The following is a 26,787-nucleotide window of genomic DNA, read 5'->3' as shown; positions in this document are numbered from 1 at the left end:
GAATATGTTATGTTTTGTGTGCTATACGATAATTATAATGATGCATGTCACTCTCATGGCATAACTTTCCCAATCTCAATTTGGCAAGTCCACTGACTTGACTTCCAAAAATCATGTTGTTAGGAAAGAGCTATTCTTCCTCATGCATGTCCCTGGTGTGTACTTGCATATACTCATACTTAGTACAAGTGTGTACTAATTCCATACGAACATCTATTTTTAGGTGCAGGCACAGGTGGACGCTAGAGCTACAGGTTCGTTGTTGCAGCTATCCGGACATCAGTATTCATCCGGAGTTTGGTAGGTCCTCATGCTTTCGAGGATGCTACTGTTTTACATTCTAGCGTAGTTTTAGAGTTGAGCTAGCGGAACATGTTCCACTAGCGTTTCTTTCCTGTTTTGGTTCAAACTTTGTATTGGTGCTATTTTGGCCGATATACAATTAATACTTAATGAATTATTTCTTTCAGTTGCTTATCTCTTAAATGTTAGATGGTTGATGATGAACGATTACGAAATGTTAAGAATGTTCAGCAAGTATGATTAAAGAATCAAAAATTTCAAATTTTCCGCTAAAATTAATCTATGTAAAGTAAGAATGACGTAAGCAGGCTTGTCTGCGACCTCTGAGAGGTCAACGACGCCGGTCTCGTCTGGGGTCTAGATTCCGGTCGTGACAAAGTTGGTATCAAAGCGCTAGGTTAAATTCCTCGAATAATGAGTTCACATCAACCACATTGAGTAGTTTCTAAGTCATGGTAGTGAAGTGCACCACTATCCTGGATTAGAGACTGCATGATGCGTAGGAAAGACTTCCCTTCTTCTTATCTTATTGTGCTCTTCCTAATGTTTAAATTCTTGGTGTTACGAACGTGTCTAACATCAACCTTGCTGTTTTCAGAGAATGAATACCTGGGGAACTAAGGGTCTGAGGACGGGAGCAGCAGCAGCTAGGGGTAATCAGAATCCACCCCAGGCTCCAGCTGAAGGAGTGGCCATGCCAGTGAACCCAGCTGGGTTGACTGATGCGGAGGTGAGGGCATCTCTAGCCCAGATGGCACAGGCCATCACGATGCAGGCCCAAGCTATGACTGCCCAAGTCAACCGGCAGGATGTTCTAAGGGAAAACCCACCGGCTCGCAGCATAGCTGACAGACTGCGAGACTTCACGAGGATGAATCCTCCAATTTTCACAGGGGCTAAGACTTCAGAAGATCCCCAGGAATTTATAGACGAGTTGCATAAGATACTGGTGGCCATGGGGGCCACTTATATTGAGAAGGCTGAGTTGGCTTCCTACCAGCTCAAAGATGTTGCACAGACTTGGTGCAAAATGTGGCGAGATAGCCGTGTCCTAGGAGGGGTGCCAGTCACCTGGGAGCTGTTCAAGACAGCATTTTTGGAAAGGTTCTTCCCTAGAGAGATGAAAGAGGCCAAGGTTGAGGAGTTCATCAACCTCAAGCAAGGATCCATGACTGTCAGGGAGTATTCCCTGAAGTTTGTGAAGTTATCAAGGTATGTACTTCCCTTAGTATTTGATAACAAGAATGATGAGAGTACTTAACTTTGTTGAAATCATCCAGGTATGCTACTCCCTTGGTTTCTACCAGCAGGGAGGAGATGAGCAGATTCCTCACAGGAATCAATGGAGACCTGGAGGAAGATTGTCGGGCTGCGATGCTCCATGATAATATGGACCTTTCTAGATTAATGATGCATGTCCAGCAGGTAGAGGACAGCCGAAAGAGGAGAGGTGTACGTGATGTTAGGAGGCCTAGGCCTCAAGATCAGGCAGGTCCCAGTCATGGAGGCCATAGAAACAATTTTAGCGTCCGCGAGCAGCCCAAATTCAAGAAGGGGCAACAGAGTGCTGGAAATTCTGACCCTCAGAGAAATACAACGCCTAGAGGAGGCAGACCCGAACCCAAGAGGGGCAATGGAGGTGAGATGCAGCGTCCAAGGAAGACTTGTACTAAGTGTGGCCGAATGCACCTTGGAGAATGTAGACAGGGCACTAATGCCTGTTTCGGTTGTGGTAAGAGTGGACACATGGTCATAGACTGTCCCCAGAACAGAGGTCAGGCTGGGGGTAATGCTCAGCCCAGGCCTACCCCACATAATGCAGCAGCAGCCGAACCTCCGAAGAGGAACAGATTTTATGCCTTGAAAGGTAGGGAGGAGCAGGAGAAGTCCGCTGATGTGGTCACAGGTATGCTGCAAGTATTCTCAACTTCTGTTTATGCTTTACTTGATCCAGGGTCTACGCTTTCCTTTGTAACTCCTCTGCTTGCCCTTACCTTTGAAATACTACCTGAAGTTCTGCATGATCCTATAGTGGTTAGTACGCCTTTAGGAGAAAATGTGAGAACCGAAAGGGTATACAAGAATTGCCCAATAGTTGTGAGTGGCAAGGCTATGTGTGCAAACTTGATTGAGTTACCCATGCATGATTTTGATATTATTCTTGGCATGGACTGGCTTCACAGCCATTATGCTTGCTTGGACTGTCGTAGTAGAGTGGTGAGGTTTCGTTTCCCTAATGAAGAAGAGTTAGTCTGGGAGGGGTACAATCCGATTCGTCCTAACCCCTTGATTTCAAATCTTAAGGCCAATAAAATGATGGCCAAAGGGTTATTATGTCATCTAGTGAGTGTTAATGATTTAGATCATGATGTTCCTTCCATAGACTCGGTGCCTGTAGTAAATGAATTCCTAGATGTGTTTCCTGAAGATTTGCCTGGAGTCCCTCCCCTTCGAGAGATTGACTTTGGTATCGACTTAGAACCTGATACTAAACCAATCTCAATTCCTCCTTATAGAATGGCTCCAGCAGAACTCAAGGAGTTGAAGCTGCAGTTAAAAGATCTCACGGATAAGGGTTTCATTCAGCCGAGCATATCCCCTTGGGGCGCTCCAGTGTTGTTTGTAAAGAAAAAGGATGGGACCCTTAGAATGTGTATCGATTATCGGCAGCTCAACAAAGTCACTATAAAGAATAAGTACCCACTTCCCAGAATTGATGATTTGTTCGATCAGCTCCAAGGGTCTAGTTTCTTCTCTAAGATTGATCTTCGTTCAGGGTATCATCAGCTTAGAGTTAGGGATAGGGATGTCCCAAAAACAGCTTTTCGTACCCGTTATGGTCATTATGAGTTCTTGGTTATGTCATTCGGTCTCACGAATGCACCTGCTGCATTTATGGACCTCATGAACAGAGTTTTCCGTGAATACCTTGACTCTTTCGTCATAGTATTCATTGATGACATTCTCATCTACTCTAAGACCAAGGAAGAGCATGAACAGCATTTGAGACTAACCTTGCAGGTACTTAGACAGCATCAGCTGTATGCCAAATTCAGCAAGTGTGAATTCTGGCTGAGATCAGTGACCTTCCTGGGCCATGTTGTGTCCGATCAAGGTGTAGAAGTGGACCCCAGAAAGACTGAAGCAGTTAAGAAATGGCCAAAGCCTCTTACACCCACCGATATCCGTAGCTTTCTGGGATTGGCTGGTTACTACCGCAGGTTCGTGGAGGGATTTTCTTCCATTGCTGCCCCACTTACAACCTTGACAAAGAAGAAATCCAAGTTTGAATGGACGGACACTTGTGAGAAGAGTTTCCAGGAGCTCAAGGACAGACTCACTTCAGCCCCGGTGCTTACTCTGCCTAAGAGTGGCGAGAATTACACTGTCTATTGCGATGCATCTAGGGTCGGTTTGGGATGTGTTCTTATGCAGGCTGGTAAGGTGATAGCTTATGCTTCCAGACAGCTCAAGGTTCATGAAAAGAATTATCCCACTCATGACTTGGAGTTGGCAGCTGTGGTGTTTGCGTTGAAGTTATGGAGGCATTATCTATATGGAGTACACGTGGATGTGTTCACGGATCATAAGAGTCTCCAGTACGTGTTCACGCAGAGGGAGCTGAATCTACGGCAACGCAGATGGTTGGAGCTGTTGAAGGATTATGACATGAATGTGCACTATCATCCAGGTAAGGCTAATGTTGTGGCTGATGCTTTGAGCAGGATGAGCATGGGGAGTACAGCCCACGTTGAGGATGAGAAGAAGGAGCTAGTGAAAGAGGTACACAGACTGGCCAGGCTGGGTGTACGGTTGGTTGACTCTACTAGTGGAGGTGTATCAGTTCACCCTAGTTCTGAATCATCCCTGATAGTGGAAGTCAAGAAGGGTCAGCATCTCGATCCTGTGTTGATGGAGATGAAGGACTCAGTGTTGTTAAAAATGAATGAGTCTTTTGCTTTGGGAGATGATGGCATACTTAGATACCAGAACCGGTTGTGCGTACCAGATGTAGATGATTTACGGACCAAGATTGTTACAGAGGCCCATGGTTCCAGATATTCCATACATCCAGGTTCCACAAAAATGTATCATGATCTTAAGCAGATTTATTGGTGGAATGGCATGAAGAAGGATATTGCAGACTATGTGGCTAAGTGTCCTAATTGTTAGCAGGTTAAGGCAGAGCATCTTAAGCCTGGTGGTCTGACTCAGATTGTTGAGGTTCCGACTTGGAAATGGGAGGCCATTAATATGGACTTCGTTGTTGGTCTTCCGAGGACTAGGAGGCAGCATGATTCTATATGGGTTATTGTGGACAGACTGACTAAGTCTGCCCACTTTATCCCTGTGAAGTCCACTTACAGGGCCGAGGATTACACGAGACTCTACATTGATGAGATTGTGAGATGGCATGGGATTCCTTTGTCTATTATTTCAGATAGAGGAGCTCAGTTTACTTCGCATTTTTGGAGATCTTTCCAGAAAAGCTTAGGCACGCAGGTGAAACTTAGCACTGCCTTTCATCCTCAAACAGATGGGCAGGCAGAGCGCACTATTCAGACATTGGAGGACATGTTGAGAGCGTGTGTGATTGACTTTAGAGGTAATTGGGATGACCATCTACCTTTGATAGAGTTCTCGTATAATAATAGCTACCACTCCAGCATTGGGATGGCACCATTTGAGGCATTGTATGGTAGGAGGTGTAGATCTCCAGTTGGGTGGTTCGAGGTTGGAGAGTCATTTATTTTGGGTCCAGAGATCATTCATGAGGCCTTGGAGAAAGTTAGAATGATTAGAGACAGGTTGGCTACCGCTTACAGCCGACAAAAGTCATATGCAGACAACAGAAAGCGACCCTTAGAATTTAACGTTGGTGACCAGGTTTACTTGAAGATATCGCCTATGAAAGGTGTGATGCGATTTGGTAGAAAAGGGAAGCTTAGTCCGAGGTATGTGGGGCCATATGAGATCCTACAGCGCGTGGGTGAGGTGGCCTATGAGTTAGCATTGCCTGCGGAGCTAGCTTCTGTTCATCCAGTCTTTCATGTCTCTATGTTGAAGAAGTGCCTAGGTGATCCAGCATCAATCCTACCTGTAGAAGGTTTGGGGGTTGGTGAAGACTTGTCCTATGAGGAAGTACCTGTTGAGATCTTAGACAGACAGGTCAAGCGGCTGAGGAACAAGGAGATTGCCACAGTGAAGGTATTGTGGAGAAACCATCTTGTTGAGGGTGCTACGTGGGAGGCTGAGGCCGACATGAGATCCCGATATCCAAATCTTTTCAACTCTTGAGGTTAGGCTTCCTACTCGTAAGGCTATAGTTCCTTATCTCTTCATATTTGTTGCTATTGGCTGATTGTACATAGCAATTAAGTTATGATCTCATTGGCATTATGAGGTGAAATGGTAGTGTCATTCGGGGACGAATGTTCCTAAGGGGGGGATAATGTAACGATTCAAAAAAAAAAGAGAATTATGTAAATAAGAATAAATAGGTATTTAAGGGCATAATTGTCCTTTCACGTTTTAAATGAATAAATAAAACAGATTTGTATTTATTTATTTTAATGTTATTTGACTAATTCTTGAATTAGTCTCCTAATCCAATTAGCCCTCTCTCTCTCACGCTTCTAAACTCCCTCTCTCACGTTCTCCATCTTCCTCACATTATTTCTGCCAAAATATCAATAATTTTCATGCTTGAAGAACTCACAAAAAATTTTTTTAAGCAAAAGAAAAAGTAATCAAAACGTCAAGGCTAAGAGAGGTATACTTTGAAGTGAATTGGGAGTGGTTTGGAGGAGTTTTCCGGGCAGCAACATTAAAGTTTGAACATCGATTAAGGTATGAGTTTCTCTCATGGAATTCTTTCTCCAAGAGTACTTTCTTTCGGACGTTTCTTAAACTCTTGAAACTAAGGTTGTTCCCCTTCGTATGTCCTTGTCCTTAGCTCCCTAATGAATTTGTAGGATGGGTATGTTGTGCTGCTAGATTTTTGCATGAATGATGTGTTTAAATTAAATATGAGTGTGTTTATGTGCGGGAAATCGCGATAATGATCATCAGAATATGACCGGAAAAAGTTGATGTATGGGTGTGTATAGGGCAGTGTTTTAGGCATTGTTTTGGGGTATATAAGTTGTTTATTTATCATGTATTTTATGTGTGAAATGGGTGTGCAATGTGATGTTCATTTTGATGAAGCATAGTGAAGTGAATGAACCATGAAATCTCCCTAAGAACTAATGTGAAACTTGATGAAAAAGTGCAGAAAAAATAGTGGAATAAATTTCCAAAAAACATAGAAATAGGTTTAAAAAGAATCTGGAAATTTTTGGATGTCAAAGAATTAAAAAAAAAAATAGAGGGGCTGTGGGGGTTCGAACCCACCACCTCACAGCCTCCTCTTCAGCGAAAATGAGAGGAAAAATAAGGGGGCTGTGGGGGTTCGAACCCACAACCTCCCTATTCAAGCGAATTTAATTAAAAATAATAATAATAGTAAATTAAAATTCTAATTAAAGTTGGAAAATTAATTCTCTTATGTAAACATTGAGATTTAATTTAGAATTTTAATTAAAAATAGAATATTAATTCTTTTATGTAAATATTGAGATTTAAATTGGAATTCTAATTAAATTAGAAAATTATTCTTTCATGTAAATGATTGAAATTTAATTTAGAATTCTAATTAAAATAGAAAATTTATTATTTCACGAAAATGTTGAGACTTAACTTAGAGTTCTAAATTTATGAATATTAGAACAAAAATCAATGAAAAATATAAATGATATCCAAATAATTCAAAATTTGGGTTCTCGTGTCCAAACCTCCGTATTGATACATAAGTCATACGTGAGTGAAATATTCAAGAATAATGTCATCTACGTAGATCAAAAATCAAAGATCTTGGCATATATACAAGATACATAAGTCTTGTAATACATAATCTTAGAAAAACAAGAATTCACTTAACGAACTATAAATGAAGCCTCATGGCTTGTATGTATAGATATATAAGTTTAACATACGTTCAAGAATAAGTGAACCTAAGATATACGTAATGAAATGAAGAATGTGGTGACAATCATGATGTGAGGTTAATGCGTATGATGAGAGCAATCTTAAATGAGCTTAAGTAAATGTTACCGATACATACTCACCAATGAGAGTGTAAGATAATGAAGAGACCAGTCTCTATGAATACTCTAATAAAAATATTGAGTTTAAAACACTTAATACTAATGATGAGATGAGAAATCATCTATTGAGCTATGATGTCTTCATACTAGAAGCAAACTTCTATGATGTATGAGTTGCATGTAATGGAACTTTATACCGAGCACCGATAGGCTAGCTATGAGTGGTGATGCCTTCTTTCGGGAAGGGCGGAGGTTCACGTAATTCTCATGAGATGAGACTGTCCGGCTTGCCGGGTATGGGTCTCCACACATCTCCTAGTCTTTGAACCTATATTGCCACTATAGGGATCTGGCGGGGTTAAATTCCCATATACGCTAGCATGTTATTTGAATCGCTTTGGCCGGTGATTCCACCTCTTTTCGGTGTGGGGAAGACACTGGATTTCATGATGCTCACATGATCTATGTCGGTTAAAGTTAAAGTTCCCAATGAATGAATGAGGCCAGCCTCGAATGAATAATATGAAAGAAAGTATGTGTTATATGTTATGTGTTATATGAATATGTTATGTTTTGTGTGCTATACGATAATTATAATGATGCATGTCACTCTCATGGCATAACTTTCCCAATCTCAATTTGGCAAGTCCACTGACTTGACTTCCAAAAATCATGTTGTTAGGAAAGAGCTATTCTTCCTCATGCATGTCCCTGGTGTGTACTTGCATATACTCATACTTAGTACAAGTGTGTACTAATTCCATACGAACATCTATTTTTAGGTGCAGGCACAGGTGGACGCTAGAGCTACAGGTTCGTTGTTGCAGCTATCCGGACATCAGTATTCATCCGGAGTTTGGTAGGTCCTCATGCTTTCGAGGATGCTACTGTTTTACATTCTAGCGTAGTTTTAGAGTTGAGCTAGCGGAACATGTTCCACTAGCGTTTCTTTCCTGTTTTGGTTCAAACTTTGTATTGGTGCTATTTTGGCCGATATACAATTAATACTTAATGAATTATTTCTTTCAGTTGCTTATCTCTTAAATGTTAGATGGTTGATGATGAACGATTACGAAATGTTAAGAATGTTCAGCAAGTATGATTAAAGAATCAAAAATTTCAAATTTTCCGCTAAAATTAATCTATGTAAAGTAAGAATGACGTAAGCAGGCTTGTCTGCGACCTCTGAGAGGTCAACGACGCCGGTCTCGTCTGGGGTCTAGATTCCGGTCGTGACAAAGTTGGTATCAAAGCGCTAGGTTAAATTCCTCGAATAATGAGTTCACATCAACCACATTGAGTAGTTTCTAAGTCATGGTAGTGAAGTGCACCACTATCCTGGATTAGAGACTGCATGATGCGTAGGAAAGACTTCCCTTCTTCTTATCTTATTGTGCTCTTCCTAATGTTTAAATTCTTGGTGTTACGAACGTGTCTAACATCAACCTTGCTGTTTTCAGAGAATGAATACCTGGGGAACTAAGGGTCTGAGGACGGGAGCAGCAGCAGCTAGGGGTAATCAGAATCCACCCCAGGCTCCAGCTGAAGGAGTGGCCATGCCAGTGAACCCAGCTGGGTTGACTGATGCGGAGGTGAGGGCATCTCTAGCCCAGATGGCACAGGCCATCACGATGCAGGCCCAAGCTATGACTGCCCAAGTCAACCGGCAGGATGTTCTAAGGGAAAACCCACCGGCTCGCAGCATAGCTGACAGACTGCGAGACTTCACGAGGATGAATCCTCCAATTTTCACAGGGGCTAAGACTTCAGAAGATCCCCAGGAATTTATAGACGAGTTGCATAAGATACTGGTGGCCATGGGGGCCACTTATATTGAGAAGGCTGAGTTGGCTTCCTACCAGCTCAAAGATGTTGCACAGACTTGGTGCAAAATGTGGCGAGATAGCCGTGTCCTAGGAGGGGTGCCAGTCACCTGGGAGCTGTTCAAGACAGCATTTTTGGAAAGGTTCTTCCCTAGAGAGATGAAAGAGGCCAAGGTTGAGGAGTTCATCAACCTCAAGCAAGGATCCATGACTGTCAGGGAGTATTCCCTGAAGTTTGTGAAGTTATCAAGGTATGTACTTCCCTTAGTATTTGATAACAAGAATGATGAGAGTACTTAACTTTGTTGAAATCATCCAGGTATGCTACTCCCTTGGTTTCTACCAGCAGGGAGGAGATGAGCAGATTCCTCACAGGAATCAATGGAGACCTGGAGGAAGATTGTCGGGCTGCGATGCTCCATGATAATATGGACCTTTCTAGATTAATGATGCATGTCCAGCAGGTAGAGGACAGCCGAAAGAGGAGAGGTGTACGTGATGTTAGGAGGCCTAGGCCTCAAGATCAGGCAGGTCCCAGTCATGGAGGCCATAGAAACAATTTTAGCGTCCGCGAGCAGCCCAAATTCAAGAAGGGGCAACAGAGTGCTGGAAATTCTGACCCTCAGAGAAATACAACGCCTAGAGGAGGCAGACCCGAACCCAAGAGGGGCAATGGAGGTGAGATGCAGCGTCCAAGGAAGACTTGTACTAAGTGTGGCCGAATGCACCTTGGAGAATGTAGACAGGGCACTAATGCCTGTTTCGGTTGTGGTAAGAGTGGACACATGGTCATAGACTGTCCCCAGAACAGAGGTCAGGCTGGGGGTAATGCTCAGCCCAGGCCTACCCCACATAATGCAGCAGCAGCCGAACCTCCGAAGAGGAACAGATTTTATGCCTTGAAAGGTAGGGAGGAGCAGGAGAAGTCCGCTGATGTGGTCACAGGTATGCTGCAAGTATTCTCAACTTCTGTTTATGCTTTACTTGATCCAGGGTCTACGCTTTCCTTTGTAACTCCTCTGCTTGCCCTTACCTTTGAAATACTACCTGAAGTTCTGCATGATCCTATAGTGGTTAGTACGCCTTTAGGAGAAAATGTGAGAACCGAAAGGGTATACAAGAATTGCCCAATAGTTGTGAGTGGCAAGGCTATGTGTGCAAACTTGATTGAGTTACCCATGCATGATTTTGATATTATTCTTGGCATGGACTGGCTTCACAGCCATTATGCTTGCTTGGACTGTCGTAGTAGAGTGGTGAGGTTTCGTTTCCCTAATGAAGAAGAGTTAGTCTGGGAGGGGTACAATCCGATTCGTCCTAACCCCTTGATTTCAAATCTTAAGGCCAATAAAATGATGGCCAAAGGGTTATTATGTCATCTAGTGAGTGTTAATGATTTAGATCATGATGTTCCTTCCATAGACTCGGTGCCTGTAGTAAATGAATTCCTAGATGTGTTTCCTGAAGATTTGCCTGGAGTCCCTCCCCTTCGAGAGATTGACTTTGGTATCGACTTAGAACCTGATACTAAACCAATCTCAATTCCTCCTTATAGAATGGCTCCAGCAGAACTCAAGGAGTTGAAGCTGCAGTTAAAAGATCTCACGGATAAGGGTTTCATTCAGCCGAGCATATCCCCTTGGGGCGCTCCAGTGTTGTTTGTAAAGAAAAAGGATGGGACCCTTAGAATGTGTATCGATTATCGGCAGCTCAACAAAGTCACTATAAAGAATAAGTACCCACTTCCCAGAATTGATGATTTGTTCGATCAGCTCCAAGGGTCTAGTTTCTTCTCTAAGATTGATCTTCGTTCAGGGTATCATCAGCTTAGAGTTAGGGATAGGGATGTCCCAAAAACAGCTTTTCGTACCCGTTATGGTCATTATGAGTTCTTGGTTATGTCATTCGGTCTCACGAATGCACCTGCTGCATTTATGGACCTCATGAACAGAGTTTTCCGTGAATACCTTGACTCTTTCGTCATAGTATTCATTGATGACATTCTCATCTACTCTAAGACCAAGGAAGAGCATGAACAGCATTTGAGACTAACCTTGCAGGTACTTAGACAGCATCAGCTGTATGCCAAATTCAGCAAGTGTGAATTCTGGCTGAGATCAGTGACCTTCCTGGGCCATGTTGTGTCCGATCAAGGTGTAGAAGTGGACCCCAGAAAGACTGAAGCAGTTAAGAAATGGCCAAAGCCTCTTACACCCACCGATATCCGTAGCTTTCTGGGATTGGCTGGTTACTACCGCAGGTTCGTGGAGGGATTTTCTTCCATTGCTGCCCCACTTACAACCTTGACAAAGAAGAAATCCAAGTTTGAATGGACGGACACTTGTGAGAAGAGTTTCCAGGAGCTCAAGGACAGACTCACTTCAGCCCCGGTGCTTACTCTGCCTAAGAGTGGCGAGAATTACACTGTCTATTGCGATGCATCTAGGGTCGGTTTGGGATGTGTTCTTATGCAGGCTGGTAAGGTGATAGCTTATGCTTCCAGACAGCTCAAGGTTCATGAAAAGAATTATCCCACTCATGACTTGGAGTTGGCAGCTGTGGTGTTTGCGTTGAAGTTATGGAGGCATTATCTATATGGAGTACACGTGGATGTGTTCACGGATCATAAGAGTCTCCAGTACGTGTTCACGCAGAGGGAGCTGAATCTACGGCAACGCAGATGGTTGGAGCTGTTGAAGGATTATGACATGAATGTGCACTATCATCCAGGTAAGGCTAATGTTGTGGCTGATGCTTTGAGCAGGATGAGCATGGGGAGTACAGCCCACGTTGAGGATGAGAAGAAGGAGCTAGTGAAAGAGGTACACAGACTGGCCAGGCTGGGTGTACGGTTGGTTGACTCTACTAGTGGAGGTGTATCAGTTCACCCTAGTTCTGAATCATCCCTGATAGTGGAAGTCAAGAAGGGTCAGCATCTCGATCCTGTGTTGATGGAGATGAAGGACTCAGTGTTGTTAAAAATGAATGAGTCTTTTGCTTTGGGAGATGATGGCATACTTAGATACCAGAACCGGTTGTGCGTACCAGATGTAGATGATTTACGGACCAAGATTGTTACAGAGGCCCATGGTTCCAGATATTCCATACATCCAGGTTCCACAAAAATGTATCATGATCTTAAGCAGATTTATTGGTGGAATGGCATGAAGAAGGATATTGCAGACTATGTGGCTAAGTGTCCTAATTGTTAGCAGGTTAAGGCAGAGCATCTTAAGCCTGGTGGTCTGACTCAGATTGTTGAGGTTCCGACTTGGAAATGGGAGGCCATTAATATGGACTTCGTTGTTGGTCTTCCGAGGACTAGGAGGCAGCATGATTCTATATGGGTTATTGTGGACAGACTGACTAAGTCTGCCCACTTTATCCCTGTGAAGTCCACTTACAGGGCCGAGGATTACACGAGACTCTACATTGATGAGATTGTGAGATGGCATGGGATTCCTTTGTCTATTATTTCAGATAGAGGAGCTCAGTTTACTTCGCATTTTTGGAGATCTTTCCAGAAAAGCTTAGGCACGCAGGTGAAACTTAGCACTGCCTTTCATCCTCAAACAGATGGGCAGGCAGAGCGCACTATTCAGACATTGGAGGACATGTTGAGAGCGTGTGTGATTGACTTTAGAGGTAATTGGGATGACCATCTACCTTTGATAGAGTTCTCGTATAATAATAGCTACCACTCCAGCATTGGGATGGCACCATTTGAGGCATTGTATGGTAGGAGGTGTAGATCTCCAGTTGGGTGGTTCGAGGTTGGAGAGTCATTTATTTTGGGTCCAGAGATCATTCATGAGGCCTTGGAGAAAGTTAGAATGATTAGAGACAGGTTGGCTACCGCTTACAGCCGACAAAAGTCATATGCAGACAACAGAAAGCGACCCTTAGAATTTAACGTTGGTGACCAGGTTTACTTGAAGATATCGCCTATGAAAGGTGTGATGCGATTTGGTAGAAAAGGGAAGCTTAGTCCGAGGTATGTGGGGCCATATGAGATCCTACAGCGCGTGGGTGAGGTGGCCTATGAGTTAGCATTGCCTGCGGAGCTAGCTTCTGTTCATCCAGTCTTTCATGTCTCTATGTTGAAGAAGTGCCTAGGTGATCCAGCATCAATCCTACCTGTAGAAGGTTTGGGGGTTGGTGAAGACTTGTCCTATGAGGAAGTACCTGTTGAGATCTTAGACAGACAGGTCAAGCGGCTGAGGAACAAGGAGATTGCCACAGTGAAGGTATTGTGGAGAAACCATCTTGTTGAGGGTGCTACGTGGGAGGCTGAGGCCGACATGAGATCCCGATATCCAAATCTTTTCAACTCTTGAGGTTAGGCTTCCTACTCGTAAGGCTATAGTTCCTTATCTCTTCATATTTGTTGCTATTGGCTGATTGTACATAGCAATTAAGTTATGATCTCATTGGCATTATGAGGTGAAATGGTAGTGTCATTCGGGGACGAATGTTCCTAAGGGGGGGATAATGTAACGATTCAAAAAAAAAAGAGAATTATGTAAATAAGAATAAATAGGTATTTAAGGGCATAATTGTCCTTTCACGTTTTAAATGAATAAATAAATAAATAAATAAAACAGATTTGTATTTATTTATTTTAATGTTATTTGACTAATTCTTGAATTAGTCTCCTAATCCAATTAGCCCTCTCTCTCTCACGCTTCTAAACTCCCTCTCTCACGTTCTCCATCTTCCTCACATTATTTCTGCCAAAATATCAATAATTTTCATGCTTGAAGAACTCACAAAAAATTTTTTTAAGCAAAAGAAAAAGTAATCAAAACGTCAAGGCTAAGAGAGGTATACTTTGAAGTGAATTGGGAGTGGTTTGGAGGAGTTTTCCGGGCAGCAACATTAAAGTTTGAACATCGATTAAGGTATGAGTTTCTCTCATGGAATTCTTTCTCCAAGAGTACTTTCTTTCGGACGTTTCTTAAACTCTTGAAACTAAGGTTGTTCCCCTTCGTATGTCCTTGTCCTTAGCTCCCTAATGAATTTGTAGGATGGGTATGTTGTGCTGCTAGATTTTTGCATGAATGATGTGTTTAAATTAAATATGAGTGTGTTTATGTGCGGGAAATCGCGATAATGATCATCAGAATATGACCGGAAAAAGTTGATGTATGGGTGTGTATAGGGCAGTGTTTTAGGCATTGTTTTGGGGTATATAAGTTGTTTATTTATCATGTATTTTATGTGTGAAATGGGTGTGCAATGTGATGTTCATTTTGATGAAGCATAGTGAAGTGAATGAACCATGAAATCTCCCTAAGAACTAATGTGAAACTTGATGAAAAAGTGCAGAAAAAATAGTGGAATAAATTTCCAAAAAACATAGAAATAGGTTTAAAAAGAATCTGGAAATTTTTGGATGTCAAAGAATTAAAAAAAAAAATAGAGGGGCTGTGGGGGTTCGAACCCACCACCTCACAGCCTCCTCTTCAGCGAAAATGAGAGGAAAAATAAGGGGGCTGTGGGGGTTCGAACCCACAACCTCCCTATTCAAGCGAATTTAATTAAAAATAATAATAATAGTAAATTAAAATTCTAATTAAAGTTGGAAAATTAATTCTCTTATGTAAACATTGAGATTTAATTTAGAATTTTAATTAAAAATAGAATATTAATTCTTTTATGTAAATATTGAGATTTAAATTGGAATTCTAATTAAATTAGAAAATTATTCTTTCATGTAAATGATTGAAATTTAATTTAGAATTCTAATTAAAATAGAAAATTTATTATTTCACGAAAATGTTGAGACTTAACTTAGAGTTCTAAATTTATGAATATTAGAACAAAAATCAATGAAAAATATAAATGATATCCAAATAATTCAAAATTTGGGTTCTCGTGTCCAAACCTCCGTATTGATACATAAGTCATACGTGAGTGAAATATTCAAGAATAATGTCATCTACGTAGATCAAAAATCAAAGATCTTGGCATATATACAAGATACATAAGTCTTGTAATACATAATCTTAGAAAAACAAGAATTCACTTAACGAACTATAAATGAAGCCTCATGGCTTGTATGTATAGATATATAAGTTTAACATACGTTCAAGAATAAGTGAACCTAAGATATACGTAATGAAATGAAGAATGTGGTGACAATCATGATGTGAGGTTAATGCGTATGATGAGAGCAATCTTAAATGAGCTTAAGTAAATGTTACCGATACATACTCACCAATGAGAGTGTAAGATAATGAAGAGACCAGTCTCTATGAATACTCTAATAAAAATATTGAGTTTAAAACACTTAATACTAATGATGAGATGAGAAATCATCTATTGAGCTATGATGTCTTCATACTAGAAGCAAACTTCTATGATGTATGAGTTGCATGTAATGGAACTTTATACCGAGCACCGATAGGCTAGCTATGAGTGGTGATGCCTTCTTTCGGGAAGGGCGGAGGTTCACGTAATTCTCATGAGATGAGACTGTCCGGCTTGCCGGGTATGGGTCTCCACACATCTCCTAGTCTTTGAACCTATATTGCCACTATAGGGATCTGGCGGGGTTAAATTCCCATATACGCTAGCATGTTATTTGAATCGCTTTGGCCGGTGATTCCACCTCTTTTCGGTGTGGGGAAGACACTGGATTTCATGATGCTCACATGATCTATGTCGGTTAAAGTTAAAGTTCCCAATGAATGAATGAGGCCAGCCTCAAATGAATCATATAAAGAAATGAATGATACCGAAGGTGTTAGGATAGGATAATCAAGAGGTGAGCTAGATTCAGGTAATGACATTAGGTCATTCCTGATCATTGCACAGCAAACCCGATGAAAGTCTTAAACTACATCCTAGGTATAGCTGGTGTTCGCACTGGCCTATGAATGAATTGAAATGAAATACGAATGAATGAGTGAAGCAGACTCTGTGTTTGCTAAAGAAGGCTCCCTAGTTGAGGTCCCATATGTTGAGCCCTCATTTTGGAAAGTCTTAAAGTTAAGTCTATGATAATAAGGTCTCATGGTATACGAATGAATAATATGAAAGAAAGTATGTGTTATATGTTATGTGTTATATGAATATGTTATGTTTTGTGTGCTATACGATAATTATAATGATGCATGTCACTCTCATGGCATAACTTTCCCAATCTCAATTTGGCAAGTCCACTGACTTGACTTCCAAAAATCATGTTGTTAGGAAAGAGCTATTCTTCCTCATGCATGTCCCTGGTGTGTACTTGCATATACTCATACTTAGTACAAGTGTGTACTAATTCCATACGAGCATCTATTTTTAGGTGCAGGCACAGGTGGACGCTAGAGCTACAGGTTCGTTGTTGCAGCTATCCGGACATCAGTATTCATCCGGAGTTTGGTAGGTCCTCATGCTTTCGAGGATGCTACTGTTTTACATTCTAGCGTAGTTTTAGAGTTGAGCTAGCGGAACATGTTCCACTAGCGTTTCTTTCCTGTTTTGGTTCAAACTTTGTATTGGTGCTATTTTGACCGATATACAATTAATACTTAATGAATTATTTCTTTCAGTTGCTTATCTCTTAAATGTTAGATGGTTGATGATGAACGATTACGAAATGTTAAGAATGTTCAGCAAGTATGATTAAAGAATCAAAAATTTCAAATTTTCCGCTAAAATTAATCTATGTAAAGTAAGAATGACGTAAGCAGGCTTGTCTGCGACCTCTGAGAGGTCAACGACGCCGGTCTCGTCTGGGGTCTAGATTCCGGTCGTGACACGGACCTTAAATCCGGATACCTGACAAAGATGTCGATATAGCTGCTGAAAGAGTCTTTATCTATCCGTAATCATATAAACCCATGGAACACCATCCAGACTTAGCTAATCAATGTAAGACCTTAAAGTCGAATAGAAACTCAACTTTGAATCACGGAGCGGAAATCATTGTCACTGACGTAACTCGAGAAGCCATAACATCGAAGAAATAAGAGTAACAATCGCTAGAGCAAGCTCATCGTCTTTCTAAATACCCAACTATCAGACTCAAGTCTGCTACATCAGTCTACAAGGATTAAGCCGGCTGAGCGACGTCGGGGCTAAACTAAGTCCTACCGACTTTGAATCATGCATTTCTAAGGAAAACCCTAGTCAAACCTAAACTAAGGCCCAACATACTTCTGACAACCAGTATTCAAACATACAAGTAATTCATATAGCAAAGAAGGTCAATTAATAACAATAAACATACTCACAGTTACCCGATAATTCTCAGAAAAAAGGCGAAAATATGATTTGTAACACCTATGCATGATCCAATAACTACCCAACCCAAATCCCAACTAATCAATATGCATTCACATGTTCGAGTTCAATCTAAGAAGAGAAATCATAGCCTACCTGAACGCACATCACGCGCGCTCCAAAATTCACTCCCCGGATCTTTTACCTTCTAAAAGGCCTCGAAACGTTGATACACTAAAATCGCAAGAAACGTAGACGGGTCAATTTCATGGTCAAAATGGAAAAAGTGGGATCCGCGTTGAGAAATCCCGAATTAACCCCAAATAAAAGTCCTAAATAACTCTCGAAACTTGTATACCATAATGGAGCATAATTCAGGACTCAAAACAGTCCCAACATGAACATGCAACAAAAGAACCCAAATTCTAAGCTAAAAATCAGCAACTATGGCAGCAGCTACTTAAAAGATTTTACCAAAAATGAAGCTCCAACAGCCAAAACCAACCACACCACGATGATCTTCACGAAAAACCACACAATATAAGCTCTTGAATCACTTGATTCGGACCTAAAATGGCCAAGAAATCACCTTCTAAAATTTCTCAAAACTTGTGCTCGAAAATGAGCTAGACAGCAGTTAAAACCCAAAATTTACCTCAAATCGGGTCCTCAAATCAGATTCCAAGCTCACCAATGCGTTGCCCTCGAAAAATCTCACAACTTAGCCTTTTGAATCGCCCAATTTGGAGTTGTATAGCTCAAGATATCAAGATTCTAAAGTAAGATACAAAGCTGAAAGTTGGGTTTTTATAGGGGCTGCACCAGATTCAGCTTTGCCTACTTTCTTTAAAGTCTCCGACGGGTGCTCGGAATTCGTTCGGAACCTGATAAAAATAAATTAGATATTCTACCCTACCAAAGTCGACATTCCGGACTCAAAGGCGCAGTCGAAATTTTCATCAGAAGTCATCTCGATAAAATGTGGGTCCCACTTCCATTGGCCATTTTAAGTCAAAAACCACAAAAGGGCTCGAAAAAATATCAAAAACCTCAAAACCCGAAAGAAGGGTCAAACTAGACCAAACTCAACATTCCGGAGCTAACCGCGCTGACGGAATTCTCATCCGAGCGCGTTTACTCAGAATGTTGACTAAAGTCAAACTTAGCCTTTAAACTTAAAGTTAAAACGCCTAATCCCACCAACTCACACTGAAAACTTTGGGAGTCATGTCGACAATGATACTAGACTAAAATGACCCTTCCGGAACTGATGGAATCGTCAGAATTGGATTCTGATGTCATCTTCTTGAACTTTTGATCGAGAATGACCGTTCAAGGTTCATAAGCTCCAAAAATACTAAAACTCACACAATAACCAAACGAATGACCAGGTGACCGATCTGTCAGTCCCAGCAAGTCATAAATGACTTGGAATCGCTATATGAACGCTCTAAACGATGTACAGAAGATAAAACACTAAAAATGACAATAAGGGTCATTACAGTAAGAAATCTAAAAAAATTATAATTTTTTTTCGTAAAATACTACAAATCACGACTTAAAAAATTTCAAAACCATATAAGAAAATTGACCGACTCTCTAAATTGCATTTGTTTCACACAAGTTGGAGCCAAGAGAATAATATATTATTTTAAAATTATGTAAATTTAATAGGCCACAATAATTTACAACTTAATTATTTTAAAAAGGGGGGAACTTTCACATATAGCCACTAAAATAGCCTAATTAATCTCCATAGCTATAGTTTGATAATTACAATTCGTAGCTACATGTTATAGGGAGGAGAGAGGCGAGCGAGACTGGGAGAGAGAGCAAAAAGTGTGAGATAGGTGAATTGTATATGTATATTGGTAAGATAATTGTATATTATACATATGTATTTGTATATATGACAAGCGATATTGGGAGAGAGAGGAGAGAGGCGAGCGAAATTGGGAGAGGAAGGAGAGAGGCGAGCGAAATTAGGAGAGGAAGGAGAGAGGCGAGAGAGATTGGGAGAGAGTGAAATGTATATGTATATTGGTTAGATAATTGTATATTTTACATATGCATTTGTATAAAAAGTAAGCGAAATTGGAAGAGAGAGAGAGAGAGAGAGGAGAGAGGCGAGTGAGATTGGGATAGGGAGGAGAGATGCGAGCAAGAGAGTGGGGAGAGTGGGAGAGAGATGAATTGTATATGTACATTGATTAGATAATGGTATATTATACATATGTAATCATATATTCTGACGAACTATACATATACAAATATGACTAATTATACAAACTCAAAATCAGCCCACATAATTAATATATAATGTTAGTTGTGAGTGATCATTATAACTATGATAAGTAATTAAGTAGTATAAATTTACTTAATCGCATAAATTTTCCTCGAAAAAACTATGTAAAAAAATTAAATTAGTCTTGAAATTCTATTTATCAAATAAATTATGATAAAATAAATAGAGTAATAAATAACGTTGATGACTAATTGTAATATTTCATCTGGCCTGCAATCTGTGGTTGTCCAGGTAGACATACGGCCTACAATTTACCACGTAGGACAGGAAATATGGAACTAAACCACTTAAGTCTTGTGAACCGGATAATAATTTTCAGACCGACCGGTTCTAGATAAAATCACCACACATATCCTCTCTAATAAGAGCAGAGCAGAGCAGAGCAGTGAACTCCTCTTCTCTTTCTCAGATGGCTGCTGCAACTCATCTTTCTTTTTCTCCACCAATTTCAGTTTCTTCTCTCCCTTTACGCAAACCTAACTTTGTTACTCCCAATCTCCAGACCAGTCAATCTCGAATTTGCACAAGAATACGTTGCAATACTAACTTATTAGGTGATTTTGGGGCCAGAGACCCATTTCCAGCTGAAGTGGAGAGTAAATTTGGTGAAAAGGTTTTGGGTAATCCTGACACGGAGCACAAAATTCTCATCCCAGCTGCCTCTGCTTTGTCCCTTGCTAATCAGGAATGCACTGATATCTCACCCAATCAGACTCCCTTGTCCGAATTTGAAGCTAAACAGCTTTTATTCAAGGTTAGATGTACCAATTACTCATCCCATCCCTTGAAAACCCTAATTGAACGCACCCTTTCGTTTCTGTCCTTGTATTTATGCCTCTTCTCAGTATATTCTTCATCTTGTCTGTAGTTAGTTTGTTGATTGAATCGAAATATAGGCCACGTAGAATACATACTACTCTTTCCCGTTTAGTTTGACTAGATATGAAGTTTAGTAAAATAAAATAGACCTTTTAATCGTGTGGTCCTATCTTTTGGTCGGGAACAAGTTACTTCAGTCAAATGATGGTAAAAATAATCCAAAGAGTACCTTCATCCAAATGTGGATACATTACTATACTTTATAAACACTTCGAAAAAATAACTTAGGATGTTGACGTTAAAAATTTAACAACACAAACTAATAAATAAGTAAAACACAATGAATTGAAACAGCGGACCATTTTATTTTTATCTAATACTATTTGATTTGACGGGATGATTTCTTTCATAGTGGAATGCTTAATCCACTTGAATTGTTGAAAGTTGTTTAATTTGGGTAAAATAAAATTATTTGTTGTATGCGGGTGAAGGAAGTCTTTATGTTGAAGTTCATCAGTAGAATATTCCGTGCTTGCTCTTGGGTGACTTCACAAGGTTATGCTCTGTTCGACAATCAATGACTATCAATTGAGAGATATGAATGTAGCCTTAGTATATCCCTTCTTGTTCCATAGCTAGAATTTTGGAAGTGTGGCGATTTATAAGATTCACGCCAAGAATTTCAAATTTGCAAATCATTTAGCCAGGGGCCAGGACTGGAGAAGCATGCTTTCCCCTGGAAATTCTAGAAATTGGAAAAAATTAATAACGTGACAAGCTAAAGCCAAGCTCCTGTTATTTTTCTTCTAATAGAATACCTTTTTTTATGACCGTGAGGTCGACCTTGATAATTCCACACGGGATATTTGTCACCTACCACCAGCAAGGTATTAGGTAACTCTGTCCACCAAGGCTAGGACAGTGGGAAGAATCACCTAGTCCTAACAGAATATCCTTTAATTACTAGGAAGGTGGAAATTCAGAAGGTAATAATAGATCAATCACTCTCCGTGGTTTGGCTGCGTGAATTACTGTAATGTTGGGTTCAGCCTTCACGTAAACCTGGTTATATAGGAAAAGAACCAAGGACGGAGCCAGGTAGTGCCGACCCCCCTTCGATAGAAAATACACTATTTATGTATGATTGAAATTATTTTTTTATGCGACGTTGAACCCTCTATGTCTTCTTAGTGAGTTTACCTTTCATATTTCGAATCATCTTAACAAAAATCTAACTCAGCCACTGTTGAAATCTGTGGTTTAATAAGTAAAATCTAAGATCTTTATTAGGTTTGAATTGGATAAAATAGCACACACTGTTGTCCATAAACGAAAAGCATGCAAGTTATTGCTCCAAATTCGTTCTTCAATTGTTCACTGATCCCATATGGTTGCAGGTTGTTGGCTGGAGAATAGCAAATGAAGATGGGGTGCTTAAACTACAATGCACATGGAAATTAAAAGACTTTGATTGTGGGGTTGAACTAATCAATAGAATAGGCAAGGTGGTGGAAGGCACAGGGCACCTCCCCACTCTTCATCAATTACAACAGTCTAATCAAGTTCATGCTGAGCTGTGGACTCCTTCGATTGGTGAGTACGCTTCCTCAGTCACTCCTTTCCTCTAGCATTATTTAAGAATTCATCTGTAGCGCGTTCTATGTGATAACTGTACTGACTTACAGCAAGATTGGGTAAAACACTTGGCAAATTAAGTTCATTTATTCTCAATCTCTTTTACTTGTGTTGGAATTCTTTAATGATCATAGTGGTACATTCTAATTGCAGGAGGTTTGAGCATGAATGATTTCATCATAGCTGCTAAAATAGATCAAGTAAAGACATCGGACCTCGTACCAAGAAAAAGAGTCTGGGCATGATCAGATAATAGCATTACGAATCACACCAAATACAGTTTCCAGAATTGCAGTCGCTTATCGTCAGTGATAAAAACCTTGTCTGATAAGCAATGGCAAGGGAATTTTTACTGCATGATTCTGTATTAGTTTTATGATTGATTCTAAACAAAGCCACCTTTATTATCAAATCCTCTGAACTATGGGATTCAAATCCCAAGGTATAACAATCCTCATATCATGTATTTAATTTTTGTTTATTATTTTAATGTAAAAGGTAATTATTTTTTCTAAATAACGTTTACATGTTGTAATTAGTCGAATCAGATTCAACGTAGATATTGAATACAGAATGAAAAAAAGAAAAGGAGAGAATAACTGATACTATAAAAGATGATAATTCTCCACCATAACTCTGAAACAAAACATATATATTTATCTTCAATCCTCCAGAACACATAGTAGTAGCAAAATAAGTACACTATTACATACACAAAAATTACTATAAATGTGAAAGAACAACAAAAAGAATACTCTGTTTTTCTCTTTATACTAATAATTTCTAGCCTACAGTATTCTTGGGAGTATGGCAATCAGGGCAAGCACGGAGATGAGAAGCACATGTTGCACAGACACGAAAATGGCCACAAGGCCAAATAATAGAAGCGGCATTTTTGCGGCATGCATAACAGTTACCGCCCACACTTGGTGGTGGCTCCACCATAGTTGGTGGTGGGAGCTCCACCACATGAGGATCAACATGAGAGGACTCAACCGACTCCTGCTTCATTTGTGCCTCTAAGTGATACGCCGCGTAAAGACGAGAGTCCAGCACTGCACACCTCACATCAAGACTCGCAACTTTGTTTTGCAGCTTTCGGCAATGGTTAGTTAACAAGTTTACCTTATTCTCCAATTCCATTATCCTCATCTTCGCCTGCCTTAATTCTTCCTCTTTCTCTACCAATTTTTTCTCTGCTTCCCTGTTTGCCGCGCTTGAAATACTATTGAAGTGTCTCATGTAAATATCAATCAACATGTTTTTCACTTGACCACTCTGCATTGCATCACATCAATCAATCTTCAGTAAATATATCTTTTTTTGTTCAAAATAATAGAAATAAACGAATAAGGTTATAACCTACATGTGATTCGATAACTTGATCAACAGAATCATACATGTGTCTGATAGATCCAGGGACGACAGAGTCATCATCTTCTTCAGTTAATAAGGCGGTGAAGGAAGTGAAGGGCCTCTTCAAAAGTACTTCCACATTTTCAGGTTCGGTAAGGGGCTGCATCTGCTGCTGGGTGTTGAAGTTGAAGGAGGACGGGGTAGGACAAAATTTCTGGAGGGAAGGCTTGAGGGGCAATCGATTCGCGGGCGTTGTTCTTTTCTGCTGCGATACTGCTACAGAAGAAGGTTCCTCTTTCATTTCTTCCATCTTTCTCTTATTCTTTGCATCAATACGAACCGCTGCACCAAATTCAAAAACATGTTACCACTCTGTTAAATTGACCAACAAAAAAATGAATAAATTGAAACGAACATCGTTTGGGAGGCATGGTTGCAAATCAATTCTTCGACAGAGGAACCCTGATAATGATAAATTTTACGCAAACTATCGAAGAAATTGTAATTACAATGCAACGGAGAAGAAGAGAAATAGTGAGGAGAAAAAGCCATCGGAGTTGAGTTTTTTAAAGAGAAGAAACGGTGGCAAACTTTCGCCAACAGAGACGATGCTTTGCAATTTAGACGGAAAAGACGTTAGTTAGGCGCCCAAAAAAAAATTTAATTAATTAGTTTTATGATTTTATTTGTATTTAAAATAATATGGAAAATGATAATTTAAAAAAATTATATCATAAAACTCATCTATTTTTCCTATAAATATTTTAGAACTTTGAATTAAATTACTCAATTTTTTTATTATTAAAAAATCTTTTTTACAATAACATCAAAAATGATATATTACAACTAAATGTCTAACATCTTATTAACTAGAATTAATCTCTATCTTTATTAAATAATAATGTTATCTCCAAAAACAAGTAGTTGTTAACAATTAGAGCATATTTGGGTCAACTTATTTAAATGTTTTTAAACTAAAATAATTTAAAATCACTTATATACTCTATTATTTAAATAAGAAAAAAAAAATTTTATAAGTTATAAGTCAAATTAATTTTTTTAATGAAAAAAATTATAAATAAATCCATATAATAATAAAAAGATTACTCTAAATTACTTATATTAGTATTATTATGTATTTATTTACGATCCTTTAATAAAATTTAGTTTTAGACCATTAATTTTATTGAGACACTTTTAATATAAAATAACAAATAACTCAATATAAATCTAAAAAATATTTTTATAACGACTTGATTTTATCAAAAATCAAACATATTGTTAAGAGTATATGCACCATAATTTATAATATATGGTCTATTAACTCATTTTTTCTCATTAAACTATTCTATGAATAATTTGGAATAATTTGATAGTTAATGAGTTTCAATAATAATTTTTTACTAAATTGACTTGATATTAATTTGCTTAGATAAGTGAATATTTTCAAAAATGTTGTTGCTATTATGTAATTGGTTTCTCTTTCACGAGAATGAAAATAATTAAAAAAAACTATAAGAATCTGTATGATAGATGTATTTCAACTATATATTTTTATATATTTATTCGTAACTTTAAGAGAAGACCATAGAACAATCCTTTCATGTTCGAAATGTATATTGCATATCGATCGTGATGAAATTTGTATTTTCAATCACTAATAGAGGTCAAATGATTTCAAAGATCCAGTTTCGTTACAGCAATTGTGGTAGCGTGGCAGCTTCATCCATTATTATCTAATTATTTCATAGTTATTTATGGATCAAGTTGAACCAACAATGGATATATACTGCAATGGACAAAAACAACAATCAATGTAATTTTTAAAATAACAGTTTATTAATAAATTTCTACAAATTATAATTTAAACATAACGATTTAAATTTTTTAATTTCACTCAAATTACAACCTAAAATGGCAATAACTTTAAAATTTTAATGTAGCAAATTATATCCTCAAATATGAATTAAATGATTGTTGTCAAAACATAGGAACCCAACAAGGTCAAATCCCACATAGAGGGAATTAAAAGCAAATTGAAATTATGATTCTTAGATATCTAAATTCAAGTAGAAATTTTATGATCAACTGATTCAAATGTGTTCATTGTGCAACATTGACGAAATCTGCTAGTCTTCTAAAACCCCTGGCTTAAGTAAGAGAACTTTATCAAAAATCTTTGCTAGTATTTGGGTGTCAGATTAGTTCGTTCATCATTACATACCTCAAAATTTAATATATCTTATATGTACTAAAGCAATAGATGGGATTGGTAGTCCTGAAATTTTCATTTGTTTTTTCTTTCTATTTTTCAATTTAATAAATAGGCAAAAATATTCATTACCCTCCTGATCTTGAAGTTTTTTATTCAATGTACACCTAAACTTTATTTTGTTTCAGTTACCCCCCTGAACTTGCTTATTCATCCTACACGTACACCTTTTCTGTCCACCTAGCATAGAAACTGAAATCAAACTCTACAAGGCGCGTGAGACAGCAATTTTTTGCCACATCATAAAGTTACAACGGTAATATACGTAAAAATTTATTTTTTCTTTAATATTTGGGTTATTTTAAGAATTTTTCTCTCTCTATTCTCTACCTATTTATTCTTCTTTATCCCTTCTCCCTTTTCAAATTTCAGATTTTTCTCACTTTTTTTGTTTTAATTGTTATTGCTAAATTCATGAACAATAACGGGAGACTGGTTTGTTTATGTGGAGCTCCTCCAATTCTGAAAATTTCATGGAGAAATGACAATCCCGGACGTAGATTTTTCGATTGTAGACACTATGGGGTATGTATTCTTACTCCTTTTTTGCTTTTTATTTGACAAGTTCGTATTTTATGCAATTTCATTTTTTTTAACTTTGATTTTATGAAATGCAGTCCTCATTTAGAAATTATTGTAAGTTTTTCGATTGGTATGATCCTGAATTTCCGACCCAAGCGAATATTGTAATTTTGGGTTTGTTGAAGAAAACCAACAAACAAGAAGAACTGCTCAAGTGTAAATGGATATTGAAACTGATTTTGGGTATTAGTTTGATATGCAATGTGATATTGTTCTTTTATTTAGTGTCGTTGAATTTTTTTTAATGCAATTGTTATTAAGGCAAAATCATTTGGTTCTAGGGTACTCATTTTGTGGATTAGTTTGGTTTGGTAATCTATTAATGTA

At 38.9% G+C, this 26,787-nt stretch overlaps 4 protein-coding genes and 1 long non-coding RNA gene across 5 annotated transcripts; 4 read left to right on the top strand and 1 right to left on the bottom strand.

Moving 5' to 3' along the window:
• The first annotated feature begins 107 nt into the window (after positions 1-107).
• LOC138347660 (uncharacterized) lies at positions 108-5,665 on the top strand. Its single transcript, XM_069295963.1, has 5 exons — positions 108-1,515; positions 1,584-2,417; positions 3,360-3,524; positions 3,945-4,115; positions 5,608-5,665. Exons 1-5 carry the CDS (start codon positions 905-907, stop codon positions 5,663-5,665), a joined length of 1,839 nt encoding a protein of 612 aa, XP_069152064.1. The 5' UTR covers positions 108-904.
• A 2,452-nt stretch (positions 5,666-8,117) lies between these two features.
• Positions 8,118-13,675, top strand: LOC138347659 (uncharacterized). Its single transcript, XM_069295962.1, has 5 exons — positions 8,118-9,525; positions 9,594-10,427; positions 11,370-11,534; positions 11,955-12,125; positions 13,618-13,675. Exons 1-5 carry the CDS (start codon positions 8,915-8,917, stop codon positions 13,673-13,675), a joined length of 1,839 nt encoding a protein of 612 aa, XP_069152063.1. The 5' UTR covers positions 8,118-8,914.
• Positions 13,676-20,097: 6,422 nt separating this feature from the next.
• LOC138347271 (probable pterin-4-alpha-carbinolamine dehydratase, chloroplastic) lies at positions 20,098-22,766 on the top strand. Its single transcript, XM_069295126.1, has 3 exons — positions 20,098-20,550; positions 22,013-22,208; positions 22,404-22,766. Exons 1-3 carry the CDS (start codon positions 20,206-20,208, stop codon positions 22,493-22,495), a joined length of 633 nt encoding a protein of 210 aa, XP_069151227.1. The 5' UTR covers positions 20,098-20,205; the 3' UTR covers positions 22,496-22,766.
• On the bottom strand, positions 20,243-24,113 carry LOC138347270 (uncharacterized). Its single transcript, XM_069295125.1, has 3 exons — positions 24,022-24,113; positions 23,617-23,948; positions 20,243-23,528 (listed from the first exon to the last, which is right to left on the bottom strand). Exons 1-3 carry the CDS (start codon positions 24,035-24,037, stop codon positions 23,034-23,036), a joined length of 843 nt encoding a protein of 280 aa, XP_069151226.1. The 5' UTR covers positions 24,038-24,113; the 3' UTR covers positions 20,243-23,033.
• Positions 23,219-24,366, top strand: LOC138347272 (uncharacterized). The gene is made up of 2 exons (XR_011220045.1): positions 23,219-23,357; positions 23,643-24,366. It is a non-coding gene; the product is annotated as an uncharacterized lncRNA (long non-coding RNA).
• The last annotated feature ends 2,421 nt before the right edge of the window (positions 24,367-26,787 follow it).

The sequence above is a fragment of the Solanum lycopersicum genome, chromosome 3 (genome assembly GCF_036512215.1).
Source record: "Solanum lycopersicum chromosome 3, SLM_r2.1".
NCBI lineage: Eukaryota > Viridiplantae > Streptophyta > Magnoliopsida > Solanales > Solanaceae > Solanum > Solanum lycopersicum.
Note: the sequence above shows the minus strand (reverse complement) of the source record. Positions and strands in the feature narration are given on the sequence as shown.

Coding starts and splice junctions, on each gene's coding strand:
- LOC138347271 (XM_069295126.1), top strand. CDS start 20,206: ATGGCTGCTGCAACTCATCTTTCTTTTTCTCCACCAATTTCAGTTTCT. Junction 20,551..22,012: donor CTAAACAGCTTTTATTCAAG/GTTAGATGTACC, acceptor ATATGGTTGCAG/GTTGTTGGCTGGAGAATAGC. Junction 22,209..22,403: donor GCTGTGGACTCCTTCGATTG/GTGAGTACGCTT, acceptor TTCTAATTGCAG/GAGGTTTGAGCATGAATGAT.
- LOC138347660 (XM_069295963.1), top strand. CDS start 905: ATGAATACCTGGGGAACTAAGGGTCTGAGGACGGGAGCAGCAGCAGCT. Junction 2,418..3,359: donor GTTGTGAGTGGCAAGGCTAT/GTGTGCAAACTT, acceptor TGCCAAATTCAG/CAAGTGTGAATTCTGGCTGA. Junction 4,116..5,607: donor CTGGCCAGGCTGGGTGTACG/GTTGGTTGACTC, acceptor TCTTGAGGTTAG/GCTTCCTACTCGTAAGGCTA.
- LOC138347270 (XM_069295125.1), bottom strand. Junction 23,529..23,616: donor ATCAAGTTATCGAATCACAT/GTAGGTTATAAC, acceptor GATGCAATGCAG/AGTGGTCAAGTGAAAAACAT.
- LOC138347659 (XM_069295962.1), top strand. CDS start 8,915: ATGAATACCTGGGGAACTAAGGGTCTGAGGACGGGAGCAGCAGCAGCT. Junction 10,428..11,369: donor GTTGTGAGTGGCAAGGCTAT/GTGTGCAAACTT, acceptor TGCCAAATTCAG/CAAGTGTGAATTCTGGCTGA. Junction 11,535..11,954: donor TTGGCTGGTTACTACCGCAG/GTTCGTGGAGGG, acceptor ACGGCAACGCAG/ATGGTTGGAGCTGTTGAAGG.